The following is a 24612-nucleotide window of genomic DNA, read 5'->3' on the forward strand; positions in this document are numbered from 1 at the left end:
TACGTTGGTTCACTCCTCAAATGGCCACAATGGCCAAAGCTGCACTGATCTGAAGCCAGGAGCCAGGTGCTTCTTCCTGGTCTTCCATGTGGGTGCAGAGGCCCAAGCACTTGGGCTGTCTTCTACTGCTTTCCCAGGCCACAGTAGAGCTGGATTGAAGAGGGGCAGCTGGGACTAGAACTGGCACCCATATGGGATGCCAGCATAGCAGGTGGAGGATTAATCTACTGCTCCACGGCACCGGCCTGATGTTTAATTTCTGGCCATGATTTTTTGAGGTCTATTGCACTTGAAGGATATCACCTTTTTTGACTTGCATATTTATGCAAGCCTGAATTGCATGAAAATATACTTCCACATTCATTACACCCCTAAGAAACCCCTTGTGTGAATTTTATGATGCATAATGATCAATTTCTGACAAATGGATTTTTTCACACTAATAGTATTTCTAAACTTCTGCCTTTTTTTTTTTTTTTTTTTTTTACTTTTGACAGGCAGAGCGGACAGTGAGAGAGAGAGACAGAGAGAAAGCTCTTCCTCTGCCATTGGTTCACCCTCCAATGGCCACTGTGACAGGCACATCATGCTGATCCAAAGCCAGGTGCTTCTCCTGGTCTCCCATGTGGGTGTAGGGCCCAAGCACTTGGGCCATCCTCCTCTGCACTCCTGGGGCATACCAGAGTTGGCCTGGAAGAGGGGCAACCAGGACAAAATCCGGTGTGCCAGTGCCGCAAGGCAGAGGATTAGCCTATTGAGCCACAGTGCCAGCCTATTTTTGTTTTTAACAATTTACTTTATTCATTTGAAAGACAGAGTTACAGAGAGACAGAGAAGCAGAAAGAGGTCTTCCATCCACTGGTTCACTCCCCAGATGGATGTAATGGCTGGAGCTGCAGCAATCCAAAGCCAGGAGTCAGGAGCTTCTTCTGGGTCTCCCATGTGGGTGCGGGGCCATCTTCTACTGCTTTCCCAGGCCATAGCAGAGAGCTGGATCAGAAGAGGAGCAAGCAGGACTAGAACCAGTGCCCAAATGGTATGCCAGCATTTCAGGCCAGGGATTTAACCTACTGTGCCACAGCTCTGGTCCCAACCTTTCTTCCTTATTGCAGTGCCTATTGTATGGGATGCAATTTCCAGCAAAAGGCTCTGTCACATGGTTATGTTGATTTTTGGAAAAAGTCCTTCACATTCACTATATTCTTAAGTTCGCTCCCTTGTTTGAACTACATGTGTTATGAGATATTCCTTTGGACAAAAGGCTTTCCCACATTTATTACTAGATTTCCACCATGTAATAAATTCTCTGATGTTATATTGTGTGATTTTGACATAGTTTTCCAACACTCATTCCATTCATACGGTTTCTCCCCCATGTGAATTCTGATGTTTTATGAAGTGTTACTTATGGATAAAGGCTTTTCCATATGTATTATATCCAAAGTGTTTTCCCCCATATGAATTAGATGATGTGCAGGAGGGCTGAATTATGGGAAAAAGCTTTCCAAGTCATTATGTCCAAAAGGTTTCTCTTCATGTGAATTTTCTGATGCATTCTGAGATGTGACTTATTGCCAAGGGCTTTTCTACAGTCATTGCATTCATGAAGTTTCTCCCCAGTGTGAATTCTCTGGTGTGATACGAGCTATGATTTATAACATGATTTATAAAGGCTTTTCATCACTCATTAGATTCATAAGGTTTCTGCCCTGTGTGAATTCTGTTTTGATATAACTTATAGAAAAAGGCTTTTCTGCAGTCATTACATTTATAAGGTTATTTCCCTGTGTGAATCCTCTGATGCATTTGGAGTTGGAACTTAAAAATCAAGTTTTTCCACAGTCATTACACTCATGAAGTTTCAACACTGTGCATTCTCTGGTGCATTATGAGGTTTGACTTTTGTCCAAAGGCTTTTCCAGTCATTACATTCATAAGGTTTCTGCCCTGTGTGAATTCTCTGATGCATGATGAAGGTTGACTTATGGCTAAATGCTTTCCACAGTTATTACAATCATGAGTTTTCTACCCTGTGTGAATTCTCTGCTGTGATATGAGGTTTGTCTTTTGTCCAAAGGCTTTTACAAAGTCATTACATTCATGAGATTTCTTCCCTGTGTCAATTCTGATGTTTCCAAAGGATTGACTTTTATCCAGAGGCTTTCCCTCAATCATTACATTCATGGGGTTTCTCCCCTGTGTGAATTCTCCAGTGTGATATGAGGTGTGACTTTCATACAAAGGCTTTTCCACAGTCATTACATTTATGAGGTTTCTCCCCTGTGTGAATTCGCTGTTTCATCAGGTCTGACTTTTCTCCAAAGGCTTTTCCACAGTCATTACATTTATGAGGTTTCTCCCCTGTGTGAAGTCTCTGGTGCACGATGAGGTGTGACTTTTGTGTAAAGGCTTTTCCACAGTCATTACATTCATGAGGTTTCTGCCCTGTGTGAATTCGCTGGTGTATGATGAGATCTGACTTTCTTCCAAAGGCTTTTCCACAGTCAATACATTTATGAGGTTTCTCCCCTGTGTGAATTCGCTGGTGCATGATGAGGCATGACTTTCTTCCAAAGGCTTTTCCACAGTCATTACATTTATGAGGTTTCTCTCCTGTGTGAATTCGCTGGTGCATGATGAGGCATGACTTTCTTCCAAAGGCTTTTCCACAGTCATTACATTTATGAGGTTTCTCCCCTGTGTGAATTCGCTGATGTTTCATCAGGTCTGACTTTTCTCCAAAGGCTTTTCCACAGTCATTACATTCATGAGGTTTGTCCCCTGTGTGAATTCGCTGATGTTTCATGAGGTCTGTCTTTTGTCCAAAGGCTTTTCCACAGTCATTACATTCATGAGGTTTCTCCCCTTTGTGAATTCGCTGATGTACGATGAGGCATGACTTTCGTCCAAAGGCTTTTCCACAGTCATTACATTTATGAGGTTTCTCCCCTGTGTGAATTTGCTGGTGTATGATGAGGTATGACTTGTGTCCAAAGGCTTTTCCACAGTCATTACATTTATGAGGTTTCTCTCCTGTGTGAATTTGCTGATGTTTTCTGAGGACTGACTTGTGTCCAAAGGCTTTTCCACAGTCATTACATTTATGAGGTTTCTCCATTGTGTGAATTCTCTGGTGTATTACAAGGTTTGACTTTTGTCTAAAGGTTTTTCCACAGTCATTACATTCATAGGGTCTCTCCCCTGTGTGAATTCTCTGGTGTACTCTGAGGACTGACTTCCACCGAAAGCCTTTTCCACAATGAAGGCATTTATAAAGTTTCTCTTCTGTGTGAATTCGCTGATGGTTTATGAGGTATGACTTTTGTGTAAAGACTTTTCCACAGTCACTACATTCATGAGGTGAATTAAAACTGAGTGATTTTCCACAAGGTTTACATGTGTAAAGTTTTTCCTTTGTATTTAGTCTCTGATTTATTGCAAGATGTGACTGGTGAATGACAGGTTCAACATACCTAGTGTACTTATAAAATTTCTTTGTTGTGTGAGTTTGTTGATGCATATTGAGGCTAGAATTTTCATGGACAGCTTTTTCTATTTGAGTTACTTTTCCAAAAGTGACAGTTGATTTATTACAGTTTTCTGCCATATGAACCCTCTCAGATTTACAGAACATCTTTCTTGTGAAGACTTTTGCTTGTCCAGTGGGTCCAAATGGCTGCTTCATGATGTGAATATTGTCATGCTGCCTAAGAGGCTCACAGAACTGGAGAGATTTTCCAGGTATCTTAGTGTTATCAAATTTCTCTCCACCCTGTAGTTGATTAGGCCCACTGGGGGGATACACAGTGTGACATTTATTGCATTCCTCAGGCTTCAATCCTGAATAGATTCCCTTTTTAATAATCAGTGTTGGAATATGGCTTGAATTTAAAGTAAGGGTCTTTCTTAATTCAACTCTCTTGAGAGCTGATGTCTTGTTATTTTTCATAAAATCCTGATTCAGATTTGTGTCCTGACTTTCCTGGTTGATCCTAATCAGGTCATCCCTTTTCATGCCCACTGAAATGAGAAAAAAGCAATCATGTCACTGAATCACATGTAACTGTTTCTCCTGGCATACTCATGCAAAGGGAATGAAGTTACTTGTTATTCAAGTGGCATAAGATTTTCACAAAATCAGTATGAGGTACTTATTTGTGACCATTATATGGTTTTTCTCTTTAATACATTAATATACCATGAGGTTTCCCAATGTTCAAACATGATCCTTTTTACTATGGGAATTTGTCAAGGATGGTAGAATGACTTTTGTGCTATGACGTGTGGGATGCCTGCATCTCAAAACAGTGTCAGTTTGAGCCCTGGCTACTCTGCTTTCAGTACAGCTCTCTGCCTATGTAAACTGGAAGGAAGCAGATAATGGTTCATGTGCCTGGGAACCTGTGATACACCAGGGAAGACTAGATGAATTCTAGAGTTTTGGCTTCAGACCAGTTAGACCTAAGTGTTGCAGACATCTGGGAAGTGAGCTAATAGAGGACCTCTTTCTCTCTCTTTCTCCTCTAACTATCACTCTGCCTTTCACAAAGATGAAATAACTATAAAATATTTTGAAGAATGGACAAATATTTAATAAAAATATTCACCCACTACCTAGCAACCATTTTTTTCCCTGTCCTTTTTCTCCAGTTTATTTTTACAAAAATTGTGTGCTTTTTGCTTCTCTGATATCTCAACCATAAGCATGAGAAAGTATTACTGATTATTAACTTGCAGGTGGAGAAGAGTGAAATGTGCGTGTACTTTAAGCAGGACAACATTTAAGGAGTAGGATTTGAATCTATGAGTGTCTCATGCTCAGTCTTCCTAGGTAAACATCATTTGTGGGATTTTTCAAATGAAAAACTGCTTGGTCTCTACTCTATGACAGCTTCCCCAAATTCCTAAGGACACCCAACACCTTCAGCTTCTCAGAAGTACAACAGATACAGAAAATTCCCAATATACCACTTTAGTTAAACACACCCAATCAGTTTGAAGAATTTGTTTCTGCAAACCGGGATGTGCTCATCTTCTTTGAAAGTGTTTTCTAGCTCATTCTGAAATCATCAGTGCTGGTTACCTCCTCTAAATTCTTTCTAGAAACATTCCTGTGTGATAATTTGAATTTCTGGAGGCTTTTGATCAGTTGCCTCCTATTTTCACTGAATGCTTCATTTCCTATGCTTTTCTTATCTTTTTATTTGCTTATTTTTCAATGACACTGAAAAATAAGAGAGAAATCATACTTCAAACTCCACCCTTAAAGAAATCTGAGCCACTCAACATAAACCCACGAGGCTACTTGACCTTGGGTCTCAAAAGCTCATTACTTTCTTGGTGAGTCTAGGATCACTTATTTTCATGTTTTATATAAGTTTGTGATTAGTTTATGATTTCTTTTTTTTTTTTTTTCAAAGATTTACTTTATTTATTTGAAATCTTGAATTATAGACAGACATAGAGACAGAGAGAAGTCTTCCATCTACTGGTTCACTCCCCATATTGACACAACAACCAATGCTGGGCCAAGATGAAGTTAGCAGCCAGGAGTGTCTTTCTTGTCTCCCACATGGATACAGGGGGCCAAGTACTTGGGCCAACCTCTTCCCATTTCTCAGGTGCATTAGCAGAGAGCTGCATTAGAAGAGGACCACCTGGGACTTGAACTGGCACCCATATGCAATGCTAGTGTTGCAGGCTGGAGCTTTAACTCACTGCACCACAGTGTCATTCCTAGCTTCATAACTTCTGATGTCACAGCACAGAGGCTTACTCATGACCATCTTTTTTTTTTTAAAGATTTATTTATTTATTTTAAAGTCAGCGTTACAAGAGAGAGGAGAGGCAAAGAGAGAGTAAGGTCTTGATCCAATGGTTCACTCCCCAATTGGCCACAACCACCAAAACTATGCTGATCTGAAGCCAGGAGCCAGGAGCTTCTTCTGGATCTCCCTCAGGTGTCCAAGGACTTAGACCATCTTCTACTGCTTTCCCAGGCCATAGCTAAGAGCTGGATTGGAAGTGGAGCAACTGGGTCTTGAACTAGTGCCCATATGGGATGCTGGTGCTTCAGGCTAGGGTGTTAATTCACTGTGCCACAACGCTGGCCACATGACCATCTTTTAGCATTTCCTTATTTACTTACTTGAGAGTCAGAGAGACAGAATGAGAGATAAAGACAGACTGAAACAGGTTTGCCAACTATAGGCTCACTCCTCAAATGTTTCCAACAGACTATAATTTTCTTATTTATTTGAGAGGCACAGAGGAAAAAAAAGGAAAGAGACTAAGAAAGATAGAGTTCACATTTATTGCTTCAGTCCTGAGAAAGTTCTATGCCTGGGCAAAATCATGAGTGGGAGCTCAATCTGAGCAATGAGTTAGAAATAAATTTCCGGGGGCTGGCATTGTGGCATAGCAGGTAAAGCCACCACCTGCAGTGCCAACATCACTTATGGGCACCAGTTTAAGTCCTAGCTGCTCCACTTCTGATCCAGCATTCTGCTACAGCTTGGGAAAGCAGTAGAAGATGGCCAAAGTCCTTGGACCCTTTTACCGATGTGGGAGACCTGGAAGAAGCTCCTGGCTCCTAGCTTCAGATCAGTACAACTCCAGCCATGACAGCCAATTGGGAAGTAAACCAGTGGATGGAAGACCTTTCTCTCTTTCTCTCCCTGCCTCTTCTTCTCTCTCTCTGACTTTCAAATAAATAAATAAATCATTTAAAAAAAAAACAGAAACAGGCTGATGCCATGGCTCAATAGGCTAATCGTCTACCTTTGGCACCGGCACACCTGGTTCTAGTCCTGGTTTGGACACCGGATTCTGTCCCAGTTGCCCCTCTTCCAGGCCAGCTCTCTGCTGTGGCCTGGGAGTGCAGTGGAGGATGGCCCAGTTCCTGGGGCCTGAACCTGCATGGGAGACCAGGAGAAACAGCTGGCTCCTGCCTTCGGATCAGTGCAGTGTGCCAGCTGCAGAGTGCTGGCTGTGGAAGCCATAGGAGGGTGAACAAACAGTAAAGGAAGACCTTTCTCTTTGTCTCTCTCTCTCTCACTGTCCACTCTGCCAGTCAAAAAAAAAAAAAAAAAAAAGAAACATTAAGTTTAAAAAAAATAAGTTTCTATATTTTGCCTAACTAACAAGTACTGAAGAAACTAATAAGTGCATGAAGGAAGAGGTATGGAAGTATAGAGAAGGACAAGTTAGAATTTGGGGAATGTATCAAACCTAAATAAAAGCCTTAGTAACATCAGAAAATGACTGGATTTTTTTTTTTTTTCAAAGAACCTCTTTACAAAGAATAAAAGGTAGGAAGATACTGGTATCTCTAAATGCCTGTGTCTGATGCACAAAACCAGCTGTCATCAGGAGTAAGGCTTGAGAAAAATTCATGCAAAGAACACCAGTCAACATCTGCACTCTTTCTGCCTTGGCCTCCCTGTATCTTATGTGCAGACTGACCTGAAAGACTCTGATTCATGCATTCTTCCAACATCCATGGCTCTACTCCTTGCTCCAACTTGAAGATCAAGTCAGGTTTGGTAATGCAGTGCCCTATTAAAGGAAACAATGTAAGACTTTGTGAAATCACTATCTTGGGTTATTTAAAGGACTACAGCTTGGTTCAGGAGCTATGCAACAAATGTTCCAATTTGAATCTTTTGTTAGATGGTAGATATTCAGATTATTCATGGACTCAAATTCTATAGCTGCCCAATATTAAACATTATAAAGTATTCCCTTATTTGTCAAATAGCAAGAAAATGTTATCACTGGGCATGTGATGGTTTTTACTCACCCAAGGAGAAGAGGCTACTGTAGGTCTCCAGCATCACATCTCTGTACAGGGTTTTCTGAGCATTGTTCATTTTCTGCCATTCCTCCCAGCTAAAGTACACAGCCAGGTCTTCAAATGCTATCATCACCTGTAACATTACACTTCCAGTCAAAACAATTTTTTTTAACTTTTATTTAATGAATATAAATTTCCAAGTACAGCTTATGGATTACAATGGCTTCCCCCACATAACGTCCCTCCCACCCGCAACCCTCCACTTTTCTGCTCCCTCTCCCCTTCCATTCACGTCAAGATTCATTTTCAATTCTCTTTATATACAGAAGATCAGTTTAGCATACATTAAGTAAAGATTTCAACAGTTTGCTCCCACACAGAAACATAAAGTGAAAAATACTGTTTGAGTACTAGTTATAGCATTAAATCTCAATGTACAGCACACTAAGGACAAAGATCCTACATGAGGAGTAAGTGCACAGTGACTCCTGTTGTTGACTTAACAAATTGACACTCTTGTTTATGGCATCAGTAATCACCCGAGGCTCTTGTCATGAGCTGCCAAGGCTATGGAAGCCCCCTGAGTTCACTGACTCTGATCATATTTAGACAAGGCCATGGTCAAAGTGGAAGTTCTATCCTCCCTTCAGAGAAAGGTACCTCCTTCTTTGATGACCCGTTCTTTCCACTGGGATCTCACTCACAGAGATCTTTCATTTAGGTCTTTTTTTTTTTGTTTTCCCAGAGTGTCTTGGCTTTCCATGCCTGAAATACTCTCATGGGCATTTCCGCCACATCCAAATGCCTTAAGGGCTGATTCTGAGGCAAAGTGCTGTTTAGGACATCTGCCATTCTATGGGTCTGCTGTGTATCTCGCTTCCCATGTTGGATCATTCTCTCCCTTTTTGATTCTATCAGCTAGAATTTGCAGGCACTATTCTTGTTTATGTGATCCCTTTGGCTCTTAGTCCTATCATTATGATCAATTGTGAACAGAAATTGATCACTGGGACTAGTGAGATGGCATTGGTACATGCCACCTTGATGGGATTGAATTGGAATCCCCTGGTATGTTTCTAACTCTACCGTTTGAGGTAAGTCAGCTTGAGCATGTCCCGAATTGCACATCTCTTCCCTCTCTTATTCCCACTCTTACATTTAACAGGGATCACTTTTCAGTTAAGTTTCAGCACTTAAGAAGAATTGTGTATTGGTTACAGTATTCAACCAAAAGTATTAAGTAGAACAAACAAAAAAATACTAAGAGGGATAACATTAAGTTGCTCATCAACAGTCAGGGTGAGGGCTGATCAAGTCACCGTTTCTCATAGTGTTCATTTCACTTTAACAGGTTTCCTTTTTGGTGCTCAGTTAGTTGTCACCTATCAAGGAGAACAAGTGGTATTTGTCCCTTTGGGATTGGCTTATTTCACTCAGCATAATGTTTTCCAAATTCCTAACAGGGATCACTTTTCAGTTAAAATTTAAATACCCAAGAATAATTGTGTGTTAATTACAGAGTTCAACCAATGGTACTAGAACAAAAAAAATACTAAAATGGATAAAGTATTACATTGTACATCAACCGTCAGGAGAAGAGCTGATCAAGTCACTGTTTCTCATAGTGTCCATTTCACTTCAACAAGTTTCCCCTTTGGTGCTCAGGTAGTTGTTGCCGATCACGGAGAACATATGATATTTGTCCCTTTGGGACTGGCTCAATTCACTCAGCATGATGTTTTCCAAATTCCTCCATCTTGCTGCAAATGATCGGGTTTCGTTGTTTTTGACTGCTGTATAGTATTCTATAGAGTACATGTCCCATAATTTCTTTATCCAGTCTACTGTTGATGGGCATTTGAGTTGGTTCCAGGTCTTAGCTATTGTGAATTGAGCTGCAATAAACATTAATGTGCAGACAGCTTGTTTGTTTGCCAATTTAATTTCCTTTGGGTAAAATCCAAGGAGTGGGATGGCTGGGTTGAATGGTAGGGTTATCTTCAGGTTTCTGAGGAATCTCCAGACTGACTTCCATAGTGGCTTAATCAATTTGCATTGCCACCAACAGTGGGTTAGTGTCCCTTTTTCCCCACATCCTCACCAGCATCTGTTGTTGGTAGATTTCTGAATGTGAGCCATTCTAACCGGGGTGAGGTGAAACCTCATTGTGGTTTTGATTTGCATTTCCCCGATTGCTAATGATCTTGAACATTTTTTCATGTGTCTGTTGGCCATTTGGATTTCCTCTTTTGAAAAATGTCTATTGAGATCCTTGGCCCATCTCTTAAGTGGGTTGTTCATTCTGATGTTGTGGAGTTTCTTGATTTCTTTGTAGATTCTGGTTATCAACCCTTTATCAGTTGCATAGTTTGCAAATATTTTTCCCCATTCTGTCGGTTGTCTCTTCACTTTCCTGTTTCTTTTGCAGTACAGAAACTTCTCAATTTGATGCAATCCCAAATGTTAATTTTGGCTTTGACTGCCTGAGCTTCTGGGGTGTTTTCCAAGAAGTCATTGCCGGTACCTATCTCTTGCAGGGTTTTTCCAATGCTCTGTAATAATTTGATGGTGTCAGGTCATAGATTTAAGTCTTTAATCCATGTTGAGTGATTTTTGTGTAAGGTGAAAGGTAGGGGTCTTGCTTCATGATTCTGCATGTGGAAATCCAATTTTCCCAGCACCATTTATTGAAGAGACTGTCCTTACTCCAGGGATTGGTTTTGAATCCTTGATCAAATATGAGTTGGCTGTAGATGTTTGGATTGATTTCTGGTGTTTCAATTCTGTTCCATTGGTCTATCCATCTGTTTCTGTACCAGTACCATGCTGTTTTGATTACAACTGCCATGTAGTATGTCCTGAAATCTGGTATTGTGATGCCTCCAGCTTTGTTTTTGTTGTACAAGATTGCTTTAGCTATTCGAGGTCTCCTGTGTCTCCATATGAATTTCAGCATCATTTTTTCCAGATCTGAGAAGAAGGTCTTCGGTATCTTGATTGGTATTGCATTGAATCTATAAATTGCTTTTGGGAGGCTGGCGCCGCGGCTCACTAGGCTAATCCTCCACCTTGTGGCGCCAGCACACGGGGTTCTAGTCCCAGTCGGGGCACCGGATTCTGTCCCAGTTGCCCCTCTTCCAGGCCAGCTCTCTGCTGTGGCCAGGGAGTGCAGTGGAGGATGGCCCAAGTACTTGGGTGCTGCACCCCATGGGAGACCAGGAGAAGTACCTGGGTCCTGCCATCGGATCAGCGTGGTGCGCTGGCTGCAGTGCGCTGGCTGCGGCGGCCATTGAAGGGTGAACCAACGGCAAAGGAAGACCTTTCTCTCTGTTTCTCTCTCACTGTCCACTCTGCCTGTCAAAAAAATAAAAAAAAAATTGCTTTTGGGAAATGGAGATTTTGATGATATTGACTCTTCCAATCCATGAGCATGGAAGATTTTTCCATTTCTTGGTATCCGCTTCTGTTTCTTTCTTTAAGGTTTTGTAATTTTCATCATACAGATCTTTAACGTCCTTGGTTAAGTTTATTCCAAGGTATTTGATTGTTTTTGTAGCTATTGTGAATGGGATTGATCTTAGAAGTGCTTTCTCAGCCGTGGCATTGCCTGTGTATACAAAGGCTGTTGATTTTTGTGCATTGATTTTATACCCTGCTACTTTGCCAGAATCTTCTATGAGTTCCAATAGTCTCTTAGTAGAGTTCTTTGGGTCTCTAAATAAAGAATCATATCATCTGCAAAGAGGGATAGTTTGAGTTCTTCCTTCCCAATTTGTATCCCTTTAATTTCTTTTTCTTGTCTGATGGCTCTGGCTAAAACTTCCAAAACTATGTTAAATAGCAGTGGTGAGAGTGGGCATCCCTGCTGGGACCAGATCTCAGTGGAAATGCTTCCAACTTTTCCCCATTCAATAGGATGTTGGTCGTGGGTTTTTCATAGATTGCTTTGAATTGAGGAATGTTCCTTCCAAACCCAGTTTGCTTAGAGTTTTCATCATGAACGGGTGTTGTATTTTATCAAATGCTTTCTTGGCGTCTATTGAGATAATCATATGGTTTTTCTTCTGCAGTCTGTTAATGTGGTGTATCACACTGATTGTTTTGCGCACATTAAACCACCCCTGCATACCAGGGATAAATCCCACTTGGTCTTGGTGGATGATCTTTCTGATGTGTTGTTGCATTCTATTGGCAAGAATTTTATTGAGGATTTTTGCGTCTATGTTCATCAGGGATATTGGTCTGTAATTCTCTTTCAATGTTGCATCTTTTTCCGGCTTAGGAATTAAGGTGATGCTGGCCTCATAGAAAGAATTTGGGAGGACTCCCTCTTTTTCAATTGTTCTGAATAGTTTGAGAAGAACTGGAGTCAGTTCTTCTTTAAATGTCTGGCAGAATTCAGCAGTGAATCCATCTGGTCCTGGGCTTTTCTTTGTTGGAAGGGCCTTTATTACTGTATCAATTTCTGTCTCAGTTATGGGTCTGTTTAGGTTTTCGATGTCTTCCTGGTTCAATTTAGGTAGGTTGCATGTGTCCAGGAATCTATCCTTTTCTGATAGGTTTCCCTGTTTGCTGGCATACAAGTCCTTGTAGTAATTTCTGCTGATTCTTTTTATTTCTGTGGTGTCTGTTGTTACGTTTCCTTTTTCATCTCTGATTTTATTGATTTGGGTCTTTTCATTTTTTAGTTAGTTGGGCCAATGGGGTGTCAATTTTGTTTATTTTTTCAAAAAACCAGCTCCTCGTTTGGCTGATTTTTTGTAATTTTTTTTTGGATTCTATCCTGTTGATTTCTTCTCTGATTTTAATTATTTCTCTTCTCCTACTAGATTTGGGTCTGGTTTGCTGCAGGTTTTCTAGATCCTTGAGGTGCATTGAAAGCTCATCTATTTGGTGCCTTTCCAATTTCTTGATGTAGGCACCTATTGATATAAACTTTCCTCTTAACACTGCTTTTGCTGCATCCCGTAAGTTTTGGTATGTTGTGCTGTTATCTTCATTTACTTCCAGAAAGTTTTTGATTTCTCTTTTGATTTCTTCTATGACCCATTGTTCATTCAGGAGCATGTTGTTCAATCTCCATGTGTTTGCGTATGCTCTAGGGATTCCTGAGTTGCTAATTTCCAACTTCATTCCTTTATGGTCTGAGAAGCTGCATGGTATGATTCTAATTCTTTTGAAGTTACTGAGACTTGCTTTATGGCCTAGTATGTGGTCAATCCTAGAGAAGGTTCCATGTACAGCTGAGAAGAATGTAAAATCTTTAGCTATGGGATTGAAAGTTCTGTATATATCTGTTAGATCCATTTGGGCTATAGTGTCATTTAAATCTACTGTTTCTTTGTTGATCTTCTGTCCCATTGATCTGTCTATTTCTGAGAGTGGAGTATTGAAGTCCCCCAGTACTATTGTATTGGGGTCTAAGTCTCCCTTTAAGTCCCTTAACAAATCTTTTAAATAAACGGTGCCCTGTAGTTAGGTGCATATACATTGATAATTGTTATATCTTCCTGTTGAATTGATCCCTTAATCATTATATAGTGCCCCTCTTTGTCTCTCCTAACAGTTTTTGTGGTAAAGTTTATGTTGTCCAATATTAAGATGGCTACGCCCGCTCTTTTTTCATTTCTGTTGGTATGGTATATCTTTTTCCAGCCTTTCACTTTCAGTCTGTATGCATCTTTGTTGGAAAGATGTGTTTCTTGTAAGCAGCAAACAGATGGATTTTGTTCCTTAACCCAATCAGCCAATCCGTGTCTTTTAACTGGACAGTTCAGGCCATTAATGTTCAATGTGACTAATGATAAGTGGTAACTTTGCCCTGCCATTTGCCAAAGATAAGTTCTAATATATGCTTTGAATTCCCTGTGATCTTTTGCTGTGAGCTTTCCTTCCTTGGTTTCCTTCCTTTACCTTCTTTCGTACTGATGACCGTGTTTCTTTGTTTCTGTGTGTAACACATCTTTAAGCATCTTTTCCAGGGCTGGACGAGTGGCAACAAATTCTTTCAATTTCTGTTTGCTATGAAAAGTCTTTATTTCACCCTCATTCACAAATGAGAGCTTTGCAGGATATAATATTCTGGGCTGGCAGTTGTTCTCTCTTAGTACCTGGACTATATCTCGCCATTCTCTCCTAGCTTGTAGGGTTTCTGATGAGAAGTCAGCTGTGAGTCTGATTGGAGATCCTCTGAGAGTAATCTGACATTTCTCTCTTGCACATTTTAGGATCTTTTCTTTATGTTTCACTGTGAAGAGTTTAATTACAACGTGTCGTGGTTAGGATCTCTTTTGGTCATGTTTATTAGGGGTTCTATGAGCTTCCTGCACTAGGATGTCTCTGTCCTTCTCCAAATCCGGAAAGTTCTGCTAGTATCTCACTAAAAAGGCCTTCTAATCCTTTCTTCCTCTCCATATTAACTCTGTCAACATATTATCTCTGTCACAAAACAAACATTGACAGTTGTGTATGGATCTGAAGGAAAAAAGGAAGGATATGGTTTCACATTAGTCTTGTTGAGTGTTCAGAAAGCCACACAGAGCATTCAACAGAGTCAAACCCATTACCTACAGGCTGTGAGAAATGGCCAAGCTGGAGGAAAACAGGAGGTTCAAATAACAAAGGCCACATCTGTCAAGGGGAATTGCACAGCAGGCTAAAAGAGGGGCAATACTGACTCTTGAATGGGCTAATGTTAAGGAGAAGTATGCAGAAGCATTGAGAAAAAAAGGCAAGAAACCATCAGTGAAACTACAATGGGAATGAACAGAAAATAATTTCCAGGAAAACACCATGCATATCATTTCCAATATGTCAGAGAAAAAATATATTAAAAGACAGGGCAGAAATTTAGCTTAGTGCTTATGATGCCACCTCAGAGTGTCTATGTTTGATTTCCAATGCCAGCTTCAGTTTTTAGCTCCCAGCTAATGCAAACCTGGGGAAGCAATGGTGATGTCACCAATGAAGGAGGCCTAGATTCCATTCCTCAATCCTGGCTTCAGTCCTGCCCCACCTCTGTTTGGTATGGTTATCTAGGAAGTGAATTAATGTGTCAATGCTCTCTCTCAGTCCTTCAACTTCTTTCTCTATCAAGCTAATAAATATTTTTAAGTAAGAGAGAAAATACAGGTAAGACAAAGAATACAAATTAGCTTTTGCCCTTGTCTATGATTATTCTACTGATAAACAATTGAAATAACATTATACCTAATTAAAATGAAAGCAATGGAAATACTTGCCCAAAACATTCAAATGATAAACATTTGAAGTAACATTATACATAATTAAAGTGAAAGCAATGGAATTATTTGCCCAAAAAGAGAACCTGGGAATGTCTGCAGTACAATCTGCACTTGTGATTCACTGAGAAAAATGCTTAGAGATTTGTTTAAGAACCTGCAATAGTCACCAGAATTGTGATGCAGCAGGCTAAGCCTCCACCATCAATGCTGGCATCCCATGTAAACAGAGGATTCGAGTCCTTGCTGCTCCACTCCAGTCTAGTTCCCTGCTAATCTGATTGAAAGAGAAGTGAAAATGACCTGAGTATTTGGACCCTTCCACCAATGTGGGAGACCCATGGTGTTCCAGGCTGCTGGCTTTGGCCTGGCCCAGTCCCAGCCATTGTGGGCATTTGGGGAATGAACAGTAGATAGAAGATATCTCCTTTTTTCTCGCTGTCTCTCCCAATCTCTGTAAGTCAGCCTTTCAAATAAATAATCTTAAAAAATAAATGAGCCTCCAGTACATTCTTTTCTCCACACATTCCTTATCCTATTCCAGAATCCAATTCAGCTTCTCAAAGGTATTAAGGACTCCATTACTCTAACAATTCAAAAACAAACTTAACTGTTTCAGACAACATGGCCCAAAAGTGTAGCATATTGTGCTTAGTTTCAACTCAATTCATGTAACAAATATATATTTTGCTATAGCAACAGAAAGATACCAAACTGCATTATTATAGATACAGTAATGTTTCATAATCATGCCAAATTCATAATTCATTTCTGTATATTCCATGAGAGCAAATTTAATGTTTATTTTTCTATTTTAAAATTTTTAAAAGATTTATTTATTTATTTGAAAGTCAGAGTTACACAGAGAGAGGAGAGGCTGAGAGAGAGAGAGAGAGAGAGAGGTCTTCCATCTGCTGGTTCAGTCCCCAATTGGCTGCAATGGCTGCAACTGCACCAATCTGAAGCCAGGAACCAGTAGTTTCTGGGTCTCCCACCTGGGTGAAGGGGCCCAAGGACCTGGGCCATCTTCCACTGCTTTCCCAGGACATAGCAGAGCTGTAGCAGAAGTGGAACAGCAGGGTCTCAAACCGGTGCCCATATGGGATGCTGATGCTTTAGACCAGGGCATTAACCCACTGAGCCACAGAGCTGTCCCCATATTTTCCATTTTAACTAACTAGTATACTGGGATAGAGATTAAACAGAACTTATCATTGGTTTAATGAAAGCATTATCTACATGTTGTTTAAAATAATAGTGTAAAAGTAAAAAGAAATGTTAAGAGTGTTCAAATAAATGAGGTTATCAGAGATAAACATTACATTGTTATTAAAGTTTATACTAAAGAAAGTTAACAAATACACATAATGTATTTTTAATGCAGTGCACTTTACCAGTAATGATTCTAAATAGACCTTTTCCCTTCACAAATCCCTGGATTGGGGCTGGCACTGTGGTCTAGCCAGTAAAGCTGCCTCCTGCAGACTGGCATCCCATAAAGGCACTGGTTTGATTCCCAGCTGCTCCACTTCTGATCCAGTTTTCTGTTATGGCCTGGGAAAGCAGTAGAAAATGGCCCAAGTCCTTGGGCCCCTGCACCCATGTGGGAGACCCAGAAGAATCTCCTAGATCCTGGCTTTGGATAGGCACAACTCTGGCCATTGCAGCCAACTGGGGAGTGAACCAGCAAATGGAAGATCTCTCTCTCTCTCTCTCTCTCCCTCTCTCTGTGTGTAACTCTTTCAAAAAAATAAATAAATCTTTTTTAAAAAGACCCTGAATTTCACCATTTCACTTGACTTAACCCATGAGATACCAGTAAATGTGATAGAAATAGACAATTTGTTAAAAGATTTATTTACTTGAAAGAGTTACACAAAGAGAGAAGGAGAGGCAGAGAAAGAGAGAGAGAGAGAGAGAGAGAGAGAGGGAGAGAGGGAGGGTGGGAGAAAGAGAGGTCTTTGAACTGCAGGTTCACTCCCCAGATGGCTGCAATGACTGGAGCTGTGTAGATCCAAAGATATGAGCCAGGAGCTTCTTCCAGGTCTCCCACAAGGGAGCAGGGGCCAAAGGACTCGGGCCATCTTCTACTGCTTTCCTAGGGTGTAGCAAAGAGCTGGATCAGAAGTAGAGCAGCCGAGTCTCAAAGTGACATCCACATGGGATCTGGCACTGCAGGCGGTGGCTTTACCTGCTATGCCACAGAACCAGCCCGAGAAATAGACAATTGGTAAAGTATTTGCCTTCTCAAATTTTCTTTTTCTGACAGTTATCTTCTGAAAAACCCTGGGGCCTGCCTGTTGAAGTGATAGTATGTAGGGTGGCACTGTGGCTCACTAGGCTAATCCTCCTCCTGCAGCACAGGTACTCCAGGTTCTAGTCCAGGTTGGGGTGCTGGTTCTGTCCCAGTTGCCCCTATTCCAGTCCAGCTCTTCGCTGTGGCCTGGGAGTGCAGCGGAGGATGGCCCAAGTGCTTAGGCCCTGCACCCGCATGGGAGACCAGGAGGAAGCACCTGGTTCCTAGCTTTGAATCAGCACAGCATGCCAGACATAGCAGCCATTTGGGGGGTGAACCAATGGAAGGAAGACCTTTCTCTCTTTCTCTCTCTCTAACTCTGCCTGTCAAAAACAAAAACAAACAAAAAAAAGAGATAATATGTAGCCAAGATTCACCATAAACCCCAGACACTTAAGTGAAGCCTCAATCAGTTTCCCAAATGACTAAACTCTCATTTCTACTCCTGGACTGATCATAGGAACTGCCCAGCTGAGTGCAGCCCATAACTCAGAGTCAGAACTGCAAATCAAATGGCTATCTGTGAAACCATTGTGTTTTCTGATTTGTCGTACATCAAATGCTGATATATATCAGTAAGTATGGCAGAAAGTTTAATTACATGCAAACTACAATACATACAACCTGAAAATTTCATTTAGAAGTTCAAATAAAACAGGGCCAGCATTGTCACATAGCAAGAAAACCTGCCGTGTGCAATGCAAGCACCCCATGTGGGCACTGGTTCATGTTCTGGCTCTTCTGCTTTTGATCCAGCTTCCTGCTGATGGCCTGAGAAAAGCAATGGAAGATGATCCAAATACTTGGGCAAATGCTACCAATGTGGGAGATCCAGATGAAGATCTTGGTTCCTGGACTCATTCTTTCCCGGCCCTGCTCAATGTGGCCATCTGTGATGTGAACAAGCAGAAGGAAGATCTCTCTGGGTCTCTCCTCTATATACAACATTTCCAAATAAACTTTTTAAAAACTTAGAAAAAGCTCCTATAAACACAATTTTGCCTATCAATCAGACCTTAGAAAAGCTGCTGATAAAAAAAAAAAAAAAAAAAAAAAAAAAAGCCCTGAGATTCACACAAATAAATTATCTGGAGACCATAAGGTTGTTCCTCACATTTTGGCTTATATATGGTCATTGCGTTCTTTTGGTTTATATTTTAAGAAGCTTATTATCACATGAATCTGATTTAATATAATTTTACTATTTCAGAAAGCAGGATAAAGGTTCACAGTAATTTTCTGTATCTGCATGTATACTACATATTGTAAAAGAAGAATTACTGAAAGGGGGAAAATTTTTATGATATATTTTTTATTTTTCTTAAAGATTATTTATTTGAAAGTCAAAGTTACACAGAGAGAGGAGAAGCAGAGAGAGAGGTCTTCCATCTGATGGCTCACTCTGCAAATGGCTGCAATGGCCAGAGCTACACCAACAGAAGCCAGGACCCAGGAGCTTCTTCCAGATCTCCCACATGGGTGCAGGGACCCAAGGACTTGGGCCATCTTCTACTGATTTCCCGGGCCATAGCAGAGAGCTGGATCAGAAGTGGAACAGCCGATTATTGAACCCGTGCTGATATGGAATGTGGGCACATCAGGCCAGGGCATTAACCCGCTGTGCCACAGCACCGGCCTCATGATATGCTTTTTGAAGTCACACACTCCAAACATAGCATTAGTAGCAAAAGGGAAGACATGCTCAGGAAAGTTTTCTAAAGTAGTACTATTTGAACTGGTGACAATTTCTGAAATGGATCTGAAAAATAAATGTTTTTTAATTAAGTGTGGCAAGATAGAGAACATTAGACAGAAGTTAGGGTGCCAGGTATTTACAAATCATGGGACACTACACAAAGCACTTTTCTCCTGAAAAACAATTTGTTTCATCTTTTTTACAGAGATCCTGGCAAAACTTCCTTGAGCTACCAGGAAGGACTATTAGAATACAGGTGTCAGGAGTCCTCCAAGATGGCAGATTAGGGAGGGAGCACACTGATAGTCTGGGAAAAGATAGTTTAATAAAAGTGGAGATACTGTAGTTTCAGGGAAGAGTTGGCAAAAAAAATTGCAGAGGAAACTCTTCTGGAACTAGTGGGACATGGTGGACCTGTGTGAAGGGCACAGGTGCCCATGGCTCAGGACCCCAGCTGCTGAGTCTACACACCAGCACTGGAAAGGGAGGTGAGGTGAAACCTCAGTAGCTCAAGACACATGCAGGGAAGTGGCAGGAAGAGTCTAGAGGGAATGAGGTTTGAAGCCCTGTGGGGGAAAGTCCAACAGGCTAACTAGAAGAGAGAAAAAAATAAAATAAAATAAAAGGGACCCATATGGACATGATTCTCTCTCTCCACTCACCTTACGAAGGTGAGCAAGACAAAGAGCAGGCACCATTTTAGACATACGTAAAAGTTGCACCACGTCAGGGCTGTGCCCACCCTCAACTAACCAGAAAAACCTGATTAGGGTGGGGAGAAATAACAGGAGGTTAGGACCTAGTGAATGAGTGGAGCTTATGAACTGTGACTGTGAAAAAAAAAAAAAAAAACACAACTGAGGGTGTGTGAGAGAATTCATGGAGTGTCTGAGAGTGAGTACTCTCAGGAGATGCTGCAAACTTGGTAACCTTAGCAACCCAGTGGGAGATTGCAGGGGAATCTGAGCTTACACTGAGGACTGCACAGATCCTTTGTGTGGTCCTTGGGACAGAGCAGACCCACAGGGGTCAGAGCTCAGACACTGACTGCCTTCAATTCTGCTCAGCTGTGTGGAATTAAACCTGGGTGTGTCACCCTTAACCCTGAAGAACCAAAGAGAGGGCTGGCACTGCCACACTGGGTTCTAGTCCCAGTCGGGGTGCCGGATTCTGTCCTGGTTGCCCCTCTTCCAGGCCAGCTCTCTGCTGTGGCCTGGGAGTGCAGTGGAGGATGGCCCAAGTGCTTGGGCCCTGCACCCCATGGGAGACCAGGATAAGTACCTGGCTCCTGCCATTGGATCAGTGTGGTGCGCCGGCTGCAGTGCGCTGGCCGCAGCGGCCATTGGAGGGTGAACCAATGGCAAAGGAAGACCTTTCTCTCTGTCTCTCTCTCTCTCACTGTCCACTCTGCCTGTTTAAAAAAAAAAAAAAGATAGCTCTCTGGCCACACCCATCACAAGCCTCTAAGGATCCACCAAAAGCAGACAGTCCACTTAACTGAATCATAGTATAACAAGAAAAACTACCACATCAAAAAAAAAAAAAACCAACCAAAGAATATCTCCACAATGCCAAGCAACAAATACAGAAACTGAGAAGACAAGAACAAGGAAGACATTATGATGCCCCCAAATGAATAAGTCACCTTACCCAAGGAAATTGAATTGGGAAACCAAAAAGTTGTCTACACTTTAATGTTTATTGCAGCTCAATTCACGACAGCTATGACATGGAATCAACCTAAATGCCCATCCACAGTAGACTGGATAAAGAAATTATGGGACATGTACTCTATTGAACACTATACAACAGTAAAAAAAAAAATGAAATCTGGTCATTTGCAACAAAATAGAGGAATCTGGAACACATCAGGCTGAGTGAAATAAGCCAGTCCCAAAGGGACAAATATCATATGTTCTCCCTGATCAGTGACAACTAACCGAGCACCTAAAAGGAAGCCTGTTGAAGTGAAATGGACACTATAAGAAACAGTGACTTGCTCACCCCTTGTACTGACTGTTGATGAACAACTTAATACTTTATCCCTTTTAGTATTTTTTTGTTCTACTTAATACTATAGGTTGAACTCTATAATTAACACACAATTATTCTTAGGTGTTTAAATTTAAATGAAAAGTGATCTCTGTTAAATATAAGAGGGGGAATAAGAGAGGGAGAAGAGGTACAATTTGGGACATGCTCAATCTGACTTGCATCAAATGGTAGAGTTAGAAACGTGCCAGGGGATTCCAATCCAATCCCAATAAGGTGGCATGTACCAATGACATCTCACTAGTCAAACTAATCAGCTTCAGTTCAGAATTGATCATAATGATAGGATTAAGAGTCAAAGGGATCACATAAGCAAGACTAGTGTCTGCTATTACTAACTGATAGAATTAAAAAGGAGAGAATGATCCAACATGGGAAGCGGGATACACAGCAGACTCATAGAATGGCAGATGTCCTAAACAGCATTCTGCCCTCAGAATCAGCCCTTAAGGCATTCAGATCTGGCTGAAGAGCCCATGAGAGGATTTTAGGGATGGAAAGCCAAGACACTCTGGCAACACACACACACACACACACACACACCCCTAAATGAAAATGAAAGATCTCTGTGAGATCTCAATGGAAAGAATGGGCCATCAAGGAAGGAGGTACCTTTCTCAGAAGGGAAGAGAGAAATTCCACTTTGAATATGACCTTGTCTAAATTAGATGGGAGTTGGTGAACTCAAAAGTCTTCCATAGCCTTGGCAACACATGACAAGAGCCTAGGGTGATTACTGAGGCCATAAACAAGGGTGTCAATTTGTTAAGTCAACAACAGGAGTCACTGTGCACTTACTCCCCATGTAGGATTTCTGTCCTTAATGTGTTGTTCAATGTGAATTAATGCTATAACTAGTACTCAAACCATACTTTACACTTTGTGTTTCTGTGTGGGTGCAAACTGATGAAATCTTTACTTAATATATACTAAATTGGTCTTCTGTATATAAAGAGAATTGAAAATGAATCCTGATGTGAATGGAATGGGAGAGGGAGTGGGAGGTGGGAGGGTTGTGGGTGGGAGGGAAGTTATGGGGGGGAGCCACTGTAATACAAAAGTTGTACTTTGGAAATTTATATTCATTAAATAAAAGTTAAAGAGAAAAAGAATACAGGGGGCAGCAGCATAGCCCAGGTACCAAGTATATGACAGACTAGGTTTCACAGACCTCCATTTCTAGAGATGTTGATAGTGGAATGAAGTAATGGGCATGTGGTAGGAAGCAATGCAGATAGTGCCTCTCAGATTGGAGAGGTTATCCCTCCACCCCAGGCTGCACCCTTAAGACGACCATCTTTCTAATCCATTCACAACTCTCTTTTGAATGCTGCTCCAAAACTTCTATTACCACCAATTCTTAAAAACTAATGGATGAGGTAAGGTAATATCAAATATATCTTGTCCACTCTGGTCAGTATGATCCATAACTGCTTGGACCATGCAAGTAGGATCTTTACTTTTTAATGACTCTTGTCTCTGCTCTGAGCCTTAAGGTGTTATCTCAGAGAGCATTAAGTTGTATTATGTTAGGAAAGATTCCTATTTGTTGAGCTCTCTTCTACAAATACCCTAACAACTTCTCACTTCCAAAGGAAATGGGACTGTCCCCCAGTACCCAAACTTCCATGTTCCCCGAAACTAGGTATTGTATAAGTTCTGTAACTTCAAATGAGTAGCATTGGGCAGGCTATACAGTGCAGGAAATGAGAAACTTTTTACAGAAGATACACCAGAAACCCCATAAATGCCATTGGAAGACAGTGTAAGTCAGCCTGCACACATCTCACAGTAAGGACATTTCACTAGTGTTGTTGTTATACTCATCTTAAAGATGAGTAAACAGTGACAGAGGTGCAACCTACATTCAGCTCATATACAATTCAGCTCAAATGGTCTGAACACCCATCTCTAGCCCATGGCCATCTTGTATGAGACCAGTTGTCTACAGAAATTTTAGAACCCCTTTCTGTATACCTGCAGACCCACTGGTCTTCTGTCAGACACATCATCTACTTTTTTTTTTTTTTAAGATTTATTTTTATTTATTTGACAGGCAGAGTTACAGAGAGAGGTAGAGGGAGAGAGGTCTTCCATCCACTGGTTCGCTCCCCAGATGGCCACAACAGAGCTGTGCTGATCTGAAGCCAGGAGCCAGGTGCTTTTTCTGGGTCTCCCACATGGGTTCAGGGACCCAAGGACTTGGGCCATCTTCTACTGCTTTCCCAGGCCACAGCAGAGAGCTGGATCAGAAGAGGAGCAGCCAGGATTAGAACCGGTGCCCATATGGGATGCTGGCACTTCAGCCCAGGGCGTTAACCCACTGAGCAACAGCACTAGCCCCTCATCTTCTGACAAAAAAAAAATCCTTGAAAACCCAACATTATTCATTTCTTCTATGGCTTTGGAACTGAGGATCTACCACTGGTATCCCTTCCTGAACCAGCCAAGGTCTAAATGGTATACGTGAATGAGAGATTATAATGCCTCCAATCTACAACTGCACCTATGCCATCAAGAGACAAGAACCTGTCCTGCTCTCCAAAGTTCCTTTTACCCCTACACTAACATTCACAGACATAGAAACCAATCACACAGTCCTTGAGCAATATGAGGACAGCTTCAGGACCAAAAATTCTCTAAAGATGGTGGGAATGGTTGCAATGGCATATGCTGAGAAGAAAAACAAAGGAGACTTTCCATGATCTTTCCCTGTTGACATCACAGGCTGATGAAGCTACTTTCCCTGTAAAACAGTGCACACCTCAATTAGGAAGAAATTTGCTGGAAAATCAACCTCTTAGGATACAGCAGGGATACATAAAAACTTGTCTAACCACATGAAGTGCTCACATAATATTCCAATTCCTCATTAATTCCTGGCTTGTCAAATACATTTGAAAGAAACATACTAGAAGTTGCCCGCCCCACAGCTCACTTGGGTAATCCTCCACCTGCGGCGCTGGCACCCCGGGTTCTAGTCCTGGTCAGGGTGCTGGATTCTGTTCCAGTTGCTCCTCTTCCAGTCCAGCTCTCTGCTGTGGCCCAGGAGTGCAGTGGAGGATGGCCCGGGTCCTTGGGCCCTGCACCTCCATTGGAGACCAGGAGGAAGCACCTGGCTCCTGGCTTTGGATCAGCACAGCGCACTGGCCATGGCAGCCACTTGGGTTGTAAACCAACGGAAAGAGGAAGACCTTTCTCTCTGTCTCTCTCTCTCTCTCACTCTCTTACTAATTCTGCCTGTCACACACACACACACACACACACACACACACAAAAGACGAAGAAGAAAAGAAACATACTATAAGTGGAGAAATTAAAATGTGGATAGAATTTTTGGAAATTGTCATTAAATATATTATTATTTTTTTCAATTCTCATAATTAAATTGTGGTTCTAAAACCTCAAATACTTCTACAGATACTTAGAAAAAACCTCCAAGGACTCTTTTTAACTTTAGTGTTTAAAGAAGAAAATAATATCCCCGAATAAATCATTTTTTTCCTTTAAGATGATGCTTGATCTTACCTAC

The 24612-nt window shown here is 41.3% G+C and overlaps 1 protein-coding gene across 1 annotated transcript in view; it reads right to left on the reverse strand.

Moving 5' to 3' along the window:
• Nucleotides 1-464: 464 nt before the first annotated feature.
• Nucleotides 465-24612, reverse strand: part of LOC100346600 (uncharacterized) — a 46986-nt gene continuing 22838 nt past the window's right edge. The window contains exons 2-4 of the mRNA XM_070058387.2: nt 7802-7928; nt 7465-7557; nt 465-4020 (exon numbers count right to left, since the gene is read on the reverse strand). Coding sequence (XP_069914488.2) covers nt 2234-4020; nt 7465-7557; nt 7802-7928 — 2007 coding nt within the window. The 3' untranslated portion in view covers nt 465-2233. The remainder of the gene's footprint in view (nt 4021-7464; nt 7558-7801; nt 7929-24612) is intronic.

The sequence above is a fragment of the Oryctolagus cuniculus genome, chromosome 15 (assembly GCF_051225735.1).
Source record: "Oryctolagus cuniculus isolate XC-2025 breed Fujian yellow rabbit chromosome 15, ASM5122573v1, whole genome shotgun sequence".
Taxonomy (NCBI): Eukaryota; Metazoa; Chordata; class Mammalia; order Lagomorpha; family Leporidae; genus Oryctolagus; species Oryctolagus cuniculus.